The sequence below is a fragment of the Sceloporus undulatus genome, chromosome 2, assembly GCF_019175285.1.
Source record: "Sceloporus undulatus isolate JIND9_A2432 ecotype Alabama chromosome 2, SceUnd_v1.1, whole genome shotgun sequence".
Classification (NCBI taxonomy): Eukaryota; Metazoa; Chordata; class Lepidosauria; order Squamata; family Phrynosomatidae; genus Sceloporus; species Sceloporus undulatus.
Window position 1 is genome coordinate 207,432,115 of NC_056523.1, and position 12,287 is coordinate 207,444,401.

The 12,287-nt window shown below is 42.4% G+C and overlaps 1 protein-coding gene across 4 annotated transcripts in view; it reads right to left on the minus strand.

The window, feature by feature from the left end:
• The window catches only part of PALM2AKAP2 (PALM2 and AKAP2 fusion), a 325,590-nt gene that overhangs the window by 180,801 nt on the left and 132,502 nt on the right, over positions 1-12,287 (minus strand). For all 4 annotated transcript variants that reach the window (XM_042450171.1, XM_042450170.1, XM_042450169.1 and 1 more), the window contains exons 4-5: positions 7,757-7,871; positions 3,683-3,704 (exon numbers count right to left, since the gene is read on the minus strand). In XM_042450171.1, the coding sequence (XP_042306105.1) occupies positions 3,683-3,704; positions 7,757-7,871 (137 nt within the window). The remainder of the gene's footprint in view (positions 1-3,682; positions 3,705-7,756; positions 7,872-12,287) is intronic.

The following is a 12,287-nucleotide window of genomic DNA, read 5'->3' on the forward strand; positions in this document are numbered from 1 at the left end:
CTGAAGCTAAAGCTAAATTGTATCAGGATTATGGTGCTGCTGCTGTTATTATTATTATTATTATTATTATTATTATTATTATTATTATTATTATTGCTTTGGTATGCAAATCTCTGTCTTGTATATTATAGGCTGCTCCCAAAAACAGAGAGACAATACCATTCTCTATAGCACATCAGCACATATTACACATCACTGCACAATGTCCAGGAACAGCTGTTATATGTTTTACAAGGTCTCTTGCCTTTGGCAAGATAACTCCTTTTTGCAGTTATTCTAAGAAAACTTCATCTAATTTTGCACCAGTCTTGACTCAAATGCTTACAGACAAATAAAAAAAAACTCATCCCATCCTCTGTTCTTTCTAGAATATTAACCTGTATTATGGGTTCATGAAAGAATGATATATGTGGCTTACTGGAGTCTGTAGCAGATCTTTTAGACTTAAAACTCAGAACTTTGGTGTCTTAACATATTCTGTAGCAGTACATGTATCACAAACCAGCCCCCTTCCCCCGGCTGACTTCTAGACATTTTGGACTACAATTCCTATCATTTCAAGCTAGCGTGGTCAATTTTCCAAGCAGCTATCTGATGAGTGACAAAGATTTATTTTCAGATAAATGTATTTAGTATTGAAGTCTTAAATAAATCTTTGGATCCTGATCTGAGCAAACGGAACTTAGCGGTAGCCATACGACTACTAGTAAGTTCAATTTGATCACATCAAGATCCAAACATTTCTTTAAGACATTTATATTCTGCTGCTCTTAGGTATGTGTAGGGCTGGGACATTTCTCTGATATGAAGACAATGAAATCAAAGACAAGTTTGCTGTTGGCCTTAAGGGCCTTGGGAAGGTGTTCCCACAACCATTCCAGCCGAATTATTTTAAGGCACAGTATGTAGAGAAGGTAGAACTTTAGATTGAAAACTGTAGTAGAGTAATAGCAAATCAAAACTTCATTATGGCACATAGGGGCATAACCCATGGGCTGCATGTGGCAGTAGCTGGGAAACATGCCTGTGCACCTACTTAGGGCCCATTCACACTACCTTTTAACCTGGTTTTGAAACCGATTCTTCCACGTGAAGTTCATATTGGGCCTGATTCTGTCACAATCCATGTTGAGGCTTGCACAAGGAAATGCCCCTTAGCGCAGGCTAATGAGATTTGGGCTAAAAATCTGTCTTTTCTGAAAAGACCCGGGTTCCGCGAAATATGAACTTGTCCTCAATCATGATTGGGGCAAATTCAGGGAAGGATTAAGGTCAGAGGGCGGGTTGAGGGCAGAGCATTCCCTCCCCTCATCCGAGGGGAGGGGGAGGAGGAAAGAGCCGAAGGAAAAAGGGGAATCTGACAGGAGGCAAAGGGTGACAGGAGACAAAAAGGGGGTGACTGACGGGGTCAATTCAGGGCAGGTCAGGGGGGGCCAGAGCAAGCCAAGCCTCTGCTATCCATCAGGGATCTTTTCCCTTTTATTTTTATTTTTTATTATTATTTTGGCCAAAAAATATGCATGTTTTTGGCAATATATATATATATATATATATATATAGATAAATGGTACGTGATAGATAGATATATATATAGAACGTGAGCAGGAGGAAGGGTCAATTCAGGGCAGGTTGGGGGGCCCACAGCAAGCCAAGCCTCTGCTATCCATCAGGGACCTTTTCCCTTTTATTTTTTATTTATTATTATTATTTTTCTCTGTCTATGCGCATATTTTTTGCAATGGGTAGATCTATATTTAGATCTGGCTTCCTCTGGAGCCCTTTGCAAGAAGAGTACTTTGCAAAAACCTTTTTTTTCCTTTGGAATGAATGCTGCAATGCGAATGAATGCTCCAATGCGAATGTTACAATGTTTCTCTTTCCAATTTGGCAAATTGGCAAATTGATACAGCTTTTGCTACTGTCTCTAAAGAATTCAAGGGTAGCCTAGGGAAAGAAAAATAGAGATGGCACTAGCTTGCATTTTGGGGTTGAAAATGGGACCAAGGGCAGATCATAACCTGCACTGACTCAAATGCCCATAACACACACACACACACACCCCAGAGGTTTTTAAATTTGACAAATGGTGCCTGGTCTTTTTTTTTTTTTTTAAAGGAGGGGCGGAAAGCACACTTCTGGTGCTCCAATGAGTGCTACAAACGTCACCTATGACCATCGCGGAACTAATTTGTTTGATAGCCAGGCGTCTTCACCTTAAACCCAATTTCTCCCAAGAGGACATTTGGGTTAAAATGCCCCTGATTGGTAGTCAGCACTTGCTTCTGGAGGGATCTGGGGAGGGAGAGACCGAAGCTTCCCAGTTCCTTCCAGAGCAATGCTGCCAGTGAGAATGGCCCCTTACTCTCCTTCTCCAACTCTCTTTCTATGATGTTTCGGTGCAATAAAAATAAAGCATCATCATAATAATAACATGGTTTAAACCTGCCCTCCCTGCCTATTGTTGTCATTTTGCCAGCAAGTAAAAATGTTTCTGTTCTGACAGGCTTTTGGGAATGGACTACAAGGGCTTTTAATGGTGTGCTGTTCTGCTGGTTTATCTCTTATCTTTTAATAGATTTGTTTTAAAGAAGTTTAATTCTATGTACTATTTATCTGTATTTTAACAATAATTTAAAAATATTTTTATGTCTGTGTTTATAAATGTTTTCTTTTAATTCTTGTAAAGTGTTGGGAGTCCTAGTATTGCAACATGGCAGGAAAGAAATATAATAGTAATAGTAGTAGTAGTAGTAGTAGTAATAATAGCAGCCGCCACCATCACCACCACTGTCATTTCCACCACCACTATCTTATGTATGTGTATGTCTGTGTGTGAAACAGAAGAGAAAACCTTCACTCCCCACCTTGTGGTCTCCACTGAGATTGTTCTTTCTCTAACACTATTAGGAATGGTAGTAGGATGCCCCCGTCTCCTAGTAATCCTGCAGCAACCTCCCATCCTCCTGCAATCTGAGGACGCTGGTTTGTTGTTGTTGTTTTGCAGCTTCAGAGCTATCTGCAGAGCACAAATCTTTAAAGTAGACTGTTGGGCTTGAGAAAGATCTTGTCTCTCCCACCCAACCACTTGATCACTCTACCTGAACTGCAGCGGTAGGCAACCGCAGTTCAGGGCAATTTTCTACCCCACGATTCTTTGGGACTGTGCCAAAAAAGCAGAAACGAAAGACCAGAAGCCCTTTCACACTATGCAAGTGTAGCACTAATGTTCCACTTTAACTGCCCTGGCAACAGCCTACAGAATCTGGGAATTTGCAGAGGAGGGAGAGGTATTTAGAATTCTCTGCCAGAGAGCTGTAGAGTCCCACCGAATCACAAGACCCAGACTTCCACAGCTTGGATCCCTGGTAATTAAAGTGGAATCATAGCACTACAATTGTGTAATGTGAAAGGGCTCCAGAAGCAGCCAGAAAGTACTCTTTTCATTCTTAATAATAGGGGTATTTTGTGATGCTAGACAGTGCAGAGTGGCCCTGATACTTATTTAAAAAGTGACTTGCTGCTCCTGAAGGTTTCGAGGAGAGGCAATTCATGGTTTTGCTTTGCCAGAAAAAAAGTAATGTAGGGAGCTCACTAGTGGAATGGCCAACAGCTGCTTTTGTTGTGTCCTCCCATATTACTACCAATAACACATATGTCAATGGCTGAAGAAATAAACACTCACCTCCATCTCGATGTGAGAAACTCTGAAAAGACAAAAACACTGGAATCAATTGGGTTTTACAAGATCCGTATTTCTATCAAATTCCCACATGTTCAAATTGATTTGCATATATTCTGTCAACTCTACTTGCTATTTCCACTAGTATGATTAATATTAGTACTTCTTACAGTAGTCCCATAAAGTAGAAGTGGGATTATTTTTTGCCCACAGTGGCCACAGATAGCAACAAGTGGCTGAACAAAGGCTACACATCAATGGACAGGCATACATGTGGGCTGGGACCTGGGCTCCCAGGTTGTTGTTGTTATTGTTATTCTGTGTATCCCGCCTTTCTCCCAATAATGGAATTGAAGGAGGATAACAACATTTTAAAACAATACAGATTAAAAACACTACAAAAGTTAAATGAAAGTATAAAATATACAATTAAACAAACATATATTAAAACAAAAATACCAAAATGCATTACAAACAATAAAAACCTATATTTGTTGTTGTTAGCTGCCCTCGAATCAGTTCCGACTCATAGCGACCCCGTAGATGAGACATCTCCAAGAATCCCTATCCTCCACTGCCCTATCCTCTTTAAAAAACTTCAGAACCAGCACCACAAAGCATTAAAAGGCCAACCTCCACAGTTTGTAAAGGCCTGGCAGCACAAAAATGTTTTAACCTGCTGTAGGAAGGAGAGCAAGAAGGGGGCCAGCCTGGCCTCTCTAGGGAGGGAGTTACAAAGTCTTGGAGCAGCACTGAGAAGGCCTTCTCCCTTGTTCCCACCAAATGAACCTGAGAAGGTGGTGCGGCAGAGAGGAGGGTCTCTGTAGATGATCCTTAAACCCTAATGGGTTCATACAGGTAGATACAGTTCTTGAAATAGCTTGGACTCAAGCCAAATGAGAAACTAGTTTGCACACACTGATACCTATACTGTAGCCTCCCCCAGCCTCTTATTCAGACATTACTTCCCCATACCCTAAAACTATCCAAGTTTTGCAAGGACAGTCCAATTAATCTTATGTGGCCCACTTTTTCAGTTGTTTTCAGAATGTCCCAGTTTCTCTCCTCTTGGTCCAATTTCCCCCTTTGTACTCAGCTTACTTCAGTTGCTTATTTCAATCACTTCAATTTCAGATTTCAAGGAAGCAGTAGATATGATGAGGTTTTATTGTGGTTCATAGTAACAAGGCGGAACTTCACTGTCACATCCCCACTGGGGTCACACTGTTGGAGCTTGTGGCAGAACTCTCACAAGCATTATTTAACACTGAATCCCAGCCACAAATTTTAACACCTTATCCTCCAGGAATGGCCCAAGACATTTTCTTTCCAGAGGCGAAAGACAAGATAATGCCATGTGTTTTTGGGTTGACTCATAGTGACCCACAAATTGCATAGGATTTTCTTAGGCAAAGAATACTCACAGGTGGTTTTGCCAGTTTTTTCCTCTGAAATATAACCCGCTGCACCAGGTACTCATTGATGGCCTCCTATACAAGTAATAACCAGGGCTGACTCTACTTAGCTTCCAAGAATGGATGGAAACTGGTGCCTTCAGGGTATTCAGGCAGTCCATATATAGAATTTAATTGGACCGGAAGCTGAAACTTAACTGGACATGGTCCTCTAGCTGTCCCATTTTGGCAGACATGGGCCCGAAACAGATAAACAGATGGGGATGGCTTCCGGCCAGAAGGCAGCCCAAAACCAGCCCCAAAAGGAGTGGATGTTTTCCGCTCCTTGCTGTGGCCCATTTGGGACCATGGCAGCAAGTGCCAACATGGCCTCGGTGGCTGTCCGCTGTGGCCACAGGGCGATCGGGCCGGGAGTGGCTTCTGGCCACTCCTGGATGCCTATCTGTTTCACCCCACAGTCATGATTAATTCCACCTTTTCAGCTGCTTTTAAAATGTCCCAGTTTCTCTCTTCTACTCTCCCCATTTGTCCTCAACTTTTCTCAATTGCACCAAACCTCTGAGGGAGTGGAATCTCAGAGGACAGGAGGGGGTGGAATCTTACCCTTCCCAGTAGGCTCAGGCAAAAACAAACTGCTTCTGCCTCTTCTAGTTTGTATGTTTTTCCTCATGAATAACTTCTGTCATTTTGAAAACACTCTAATGTTGCTTGGCCACTCATGTCCTGGAGTTCATCAGTGAAATGTTGAAGGGTATGCTTCCCCATTATACCTTTCACTTATCTTTCACTGTTTCCTCCTGGGGAAAATGTCTTTTTCACCTAGCCTATTAAAATAAGCTGATAGCATAGGAAGAGATAGTTCTGTTTCTTCACTTGAAAGTCATGTTCGTTCCATGCTAGGATGAGAAAAAGTGAAATCTCTTTTCCACCAATCAGGGAAGCAATCCTCAATCAAAGCAGTTTGGAAGATGCAGCATGCCCAAAGAATGCAGGAGAAAGTATTCAGAACCAGAAGTAGTGGGGCAAATTTAAGGGGTGGGGAGGACACTTAATAGCCTTCAGAAGAGACCTACAGTCTGTAGGTTGCAGAAGTCAGTCAGCACTTTTTTGAAGTTGGAGAGTTTCTGACTTCAAAAAATGGCTGGCAGAGCAAGGCTTCAACCCGGGATGCATCTGGGCGGTGGCATCGTGGCTAGATCTGTGGCAATTTAGGTCTGAAACATCCAGGGGCATCCTGAACTGAATGTGGAAGAGGTAAACCAGCTTATTTGTGCATGTGATAAGCTCCCTGACAGATGAGAGAATGGCTTGACTAAGGCCACAGGGTGCGTTCATGGCCAAGTCATGGCTGACCTTCATAAAACAATTCTCAGGGTCAAAATAAATAATAGGGTAGCATGCAGCTGATCCAATCTTCATTTTTTCACTGCCAGATTATATGACCTTAGTTCATACAGATCTTCAATTGCACGAGATTTGTTTTTCTGTAGTCTGAAAATGTTTGGCATGCTAGTAGTGCTATCTCACTACAATGTTATATTGTGTCACTTACCAAATTGTGGAGATTCTTATGAAAAACCTTCATCACAGTGATTGTACTGTTCAATATTCTATGAATGGAAGTCAGCATGACAAAGTGGTTTGAACACTGGATGATGACTCTGGAGACGTGGGTTTGCCTTAGGATCACCATAAATTGGAAATGACTTGAAGGCACACAACAACATGAATGGGATCGTGGAAAAGTCACCAGAACGTCTGTAGTCCTACATAGTTCTACATCTGTGCATAATTGTGTACTGTGCAGTGTATCAGGATTTTGTAAAATAATCCATGTAGCAACTAGATTTCTGCCTCAGTATGCTTAAAAATTGTTGTTGTTGTGTGCCTTCAAATTGTTTCTGACGTAGAGTGACTAAGGCAAAACTATCATGGGTTTTCCTGTGGCTGGGATTGCATGACTTGCCCAAGATCATCCAGTGGGTTTCCATGGCTGAGCCAGGACCTGAACCCTGATCTCTAGTCATAGTCCAATGCTCAAACCACTACATCACAGTGTTTCACTTTAAAAAATATTTAGTGTTAATTTTATGATAGTGCTCAACAGGATATAAGAATATTTAAATAAAATCTGGCCTACTGTTCATTAACTCTAAAGTAGCTATTGTAGCTTTTTAATCTTAAACCACTTGAAATCTTTTAGGCTGCAGTCCCACACTTCTTTCGTAATCATTCCTATTAAGTTCAATAGGGTTTACTTCTTTAACAGCCACCTGTAAGAGTGCATTGTTAATATGCACTGCTTTGAAAACTCCTGTTTCAGTGAGCTGAAAGCATTTACCATTTTTGAGTCAGCTTCCAGACAACTACTCTAGACATCTGGACAGTCAATATAGATGACTAATGCCAAAGGCACCTGTTGAATTATGATACACTGACAGATTGAGAAGTACAGTCTGTTTTTTAACTGACTATCTGGACATCAGCCTTACTCTGCCCTTCTGTATACCTCATCTATCCCAACTTGTACTACGTGTCAGTTGCTGGAAAGAGTTGGTTGAAAAAAAGTAAATTAGCACTACTGGCATCATCCCCATCAAGAGCAATGATGCATCTTGTTTCAATATTTCTTAAATTCTCTAAAATTTATTTATTGTCTTACCTTTTGCAAGTCCTCAAAGGATTTCTCTGTCTCCTTTAGTTTCTCCAAGATGACTTGCTCTTTGGCAGATATTTGGGATTCTTCGCTTTCTAGCTTTCCTATTTCTTGTTCTAACCTGGGAAATATATTAAAGAACATTTTACTAATCTGGGGAAATCATCTGTTAAGGTATCTATTTGTGTCTATAGCTACAAAAATAAAACCCAGCTTCTTTCTCCATCTAGATCTTACATCCATCTCAAGATCCAGAGCAAGGGTGGGTTTAAAAGGCATTAGATGTACCATTGATTTGTAGTTGGCTTAGAATGTGTATTTATTTATTTAATTTGTATCTCCTACTTTCTCACAATATGGGATCCAAGTCTGTTTACAAACTGAATTAAATCCAAGTAAGTTTAAAACTATGGCTAGTAGCCATTAACAATTAGTAACAAATGAAAGAATCTATCACATTACAAATATACATTTAAAACAGTTTTAAAAAGGCAATTAGGATATAAAATAATGTTAAAAATACAATTACAAATTCAACACAGCCCAGATTAAAAGACCTTCTGCACCAAACAGTTAGTTTACACCTGTGGTAGATTCTGGTATTTATTGCTATAATTCTCAGATTTGCTTACAATATACAAATGACGTTTCTTTTGTCCTGGAGTATTTACCAGCAATTCCTGGCACCAATGCTCTGTTTAATATGTCACTCAAGTGGGTTTCTTTTTAATTTAAGTCATTTTGGAAGAACAGCCAAAAAATAAAAAGAGTCTCATTCTTTTCTTTTCCTTCCTTGAGTTATAGTGCTATAGAACATCATTGAATGGACTGAGAGCACATGGATGTGAGAACAACCACTAAACCCAAGGAAATATATTTTGAGAACTTCTGCTATTTTAGGGGTTATTTAGAAGGTGAAAATAATCCAGGGTGAATCTGGGTTGAATCTCTGTTGTTTCCATTCATCCCAAATGCATTTGATTAAGTTTTTTGGGGGGAGGAGGCTGCCAAACCCTCCACATAACCTGGAATAATTGATACATTTTTTCGGAGTTTTTTTTTTAAAGATTTGCATAATGTATGAGCAACCAAACTCACAGAGATGTGAATTACAAACCCACAATGCATTGTTCCACTCAAAAAACCAACAATGTCTGAATGACCCCTTAGACTAAAGTAGTGGAATCTCTGCTTACCATAGAACAGGTCTGCACAACATATGGCCTGGGGCCTGTATGTGGTGCACCAAAGGATTTTGGGCGGCCCACAAGGATATGCCATGATTTCAAGGCTCCTCCACTGCTTCCCCTCCTCCTGAGGAGAAGGCCAGGTGCAGGAGGAATTGGAGGATAGGTAAATGCTCATTCTGCAAGCCCCCTCCTCCACCTGCCCAGTTTTCTGTGTAGGTCATCCACCAAGGTGACCAAGGCTGTCACTGTTCCATAGCTGGGCCTGAAACCAGATTAAAATGGATCTGGACAGAAACTCCTGCAGTATGGAAGCCACCACAGGTTCCAAAACATTGATCCAAAATCTGATTATTCATTATAGCAGGATTGAAAGATGGCTTTTTAAACAAAGGTCTCACAACTGCCTCCCTTAGACAAGTTGGAATACTGTATTGTATTGGACATCCATCGGACTCCATATAAAAGCTTGTGATGATGTTCCACTCTCGACTATGATTATTGGCTACTGATGAACTGCTTTTAGAGAACTAATAGGAACGTGGTAAATTCAGTATTAGTGATTAATCAATTGTATTTGTATTGTATTATTTTATTGATGTAATCCCGCCTCAATCCTTGGGAGAGGCGGGAAATATAAATAAACTTTATTATTATTGTTGTTGTAGGGAGGCACTAATTACCTCCTTCACCCACTTAGCCAGTCCCCCTCTGGCCTGTTTATTAAGCCAAGAAGGACAGGGGCCTAAGACGCATGTGGTGGCTTTAACCGCTCCAAGGATCCTGTCCACATCATCAGGCTGCACAAACTGAAAAGTATCCATCAATACTGGACAAGAAGGAGCCACATTTACATCCACTAGCACTGCATCAACTGCAGCATCCAAATTGGAGTGGATCTGAGCAACTTTATCTGTGAAGTGCCATGCCAATTGTTGCAGAAAACATAATTTCTCTTCTGGCTGCACTGTCACAAAGTAGGGTTTCAAATAGGCTCTACCCAATGTTTGGTCAGACTCACTCTGGGTCTTCTGCCAACATCGCTCTAGTCTCTGCCTCACTTGCTTCAGCACCACTAATTCCCTGGAAATCCAGAGGCCTATTTTGGCTCCATTCTATAAGAGGGGATACTCAGGATTGTGATTGTGTCCACCACCCTGGTCATTTCTCTGGCTATTTGTTGCCCTGGTTCTCTATTATTATTATTATTATTATTATTATTATTATTATTATTATTATTTTGAATACAACTCAGTGGCAATTCCCTGAACCAGAACCAACATTTCCTCCCCACCCAGAGGGTGGGATTTGTAAAAATGAATATGTTGCAGCAAAAATTCCCTAAAGGACTTATATGGTTCCATACTTGTAATTCATACCAGATTCCTTCTATTTGCTGGATGTTGGGGTGGGGGCATCAAAAGTCCCTCACAATATTTAAAAAAGAAGACTTGTCCATGTGGATCTTACAATCTCCAGCACCAATAGTGAGCAAAGGTACTGAATAGATCTAAAGGATGATTGGCTATAATTGCCTATAGTGACATGAAATGTGAATGAGGATTGGCTAAATTGACAATCAGGTCATCCACCCAACCCCATTGGGACTGGAGGCTCCAACTTCATGAAAAAACAGTATCCCAAGTATACTAGTAATAAGTGATGTTCTCTGCTGTGAGAACTCTCACTTCTTTATAGCAGCATGGAAGAGCCCAGTAGTACAGAAGTGTGCTTTTCTTGTTTTGCCACCATCACAAACTCAGAAAGGATATCAGAATCGATCTTAGCATTGGTTCACTTGTATCTAGCTTAAGTCACTCTAGTTGCTTACCGTAGCAGCCACAACCACGCGGCTCCCCACGCGGAGCAAAAATTGAGCTCCTTCTTGCGGCGCCTCTATGACGTTGCGAGGCGCCGCTGGCGCATTCGCGACGTCATAGGCGACGCGACACTTTTGGATGCTATGCGTCCGATACGTAAAGATGGCGCTGGCCGTGTGGAAGGGCTGACGCCATATTGTACGGACAGAGTCCGTATTAGACCCAGGGCGTCTAGAAGAGACGCCCCTTTTTAAAATGGGACGTCTACGGACGTCCCAGTGCCAATATGTAACCCGGCCTATCTGCTCCTCCATCCACTCTCCTAGCCAAAGAGGCCTGTGGGTCAGTCCAACTGTACCACAAACCCGGTCGCTGCTCCTGTGCAATGCCAGGTCTGTTAGGAATAAGACCCACATAATATATGATCTTGTGGAAGATAAGAACTGTGACCTGGCTTGCATTACAGAGACCTGGGCTTGGGCCAGAGAGTGAAGCGGTGTGGGCACAGCCCTCCGTGCCGGGTACTACTCGGTTTAAGGACCAGATCAGGGTAAGTGGGCGGGGGGGGGGAGTTGCCTTGATCTATAAAAACAACACTTCTCCTTGTCCAGGAACCTGTTCGACAGACTAATTATATGAGTTGTATTTACCTGACCCTGAGGCTAGGGACAGTTTATGGGATTCTGTTAGTCTACAGGCCACCCCGTGTGCTAACAGACTCCGGGCCGAGGCTGACACAGCTGGTCCGGAGCTGGTGCTGAGTCCCCTAGGCTCTTGTCCTGGGGGGACCTCAACATCCCATTCGAGGCTAGTCAGTCCAACTGGTGCGGCTCGGGATTTTTCATGGCTACCATGACGGCCATGGGCCTGTCCCATTGGTCTCAGGGCCCATGCAATTCTGGCTGGTAATACATAGATGTTTTTTTTCCGTATGGACATGGAGTCTCCCGTGGCAGAGGTAACAAATATCTCTTGCCCTGTCATGGACTGATCATTTTCTGGTCGAGGCTAGTATCAAGGTGACCCCCCAGATCCCCCCTGGGGGTGGCGGACCTATTGAGAATGGTCCCCCCCGAAAGCTGATGGAACCCAAAAGGTTCCAGGAATCCTAGAGGGCTATCTGGTTGGAACTGACGGCGATTCTGTTGATGCCTGAGCAACACCTGGGATATTGATCTCTCCAGGGCTTTTATACAGTATCGCTCCCAAGTGTCCTTTCCCGGCCACTTCCAATAAAAGCCCTGGTATACGGAAGATCTCAAGGCAAGGAAGCGGGCTGTGCAACGACTAGAGCGAAATGGCGGACACATCAGGACTTAGCCGACAAGACATCCTAGAGTCTCATTTGCAGGCCTACGGAGTGGCAATAGGTGCAGAGGAGCCAAGAACTCGTTTCTTTGCTGCACGTATTGCGTCCGCGCGGAGCCGCGTCCGGTGCAGAGCGGTTCAGGGTTGTGAGAGAGCTTACCCAACTGGGCTCCTCCCCTGAACCCATTACTAGAGCCATCTAAAGCCTGCTGTGACGAGTTT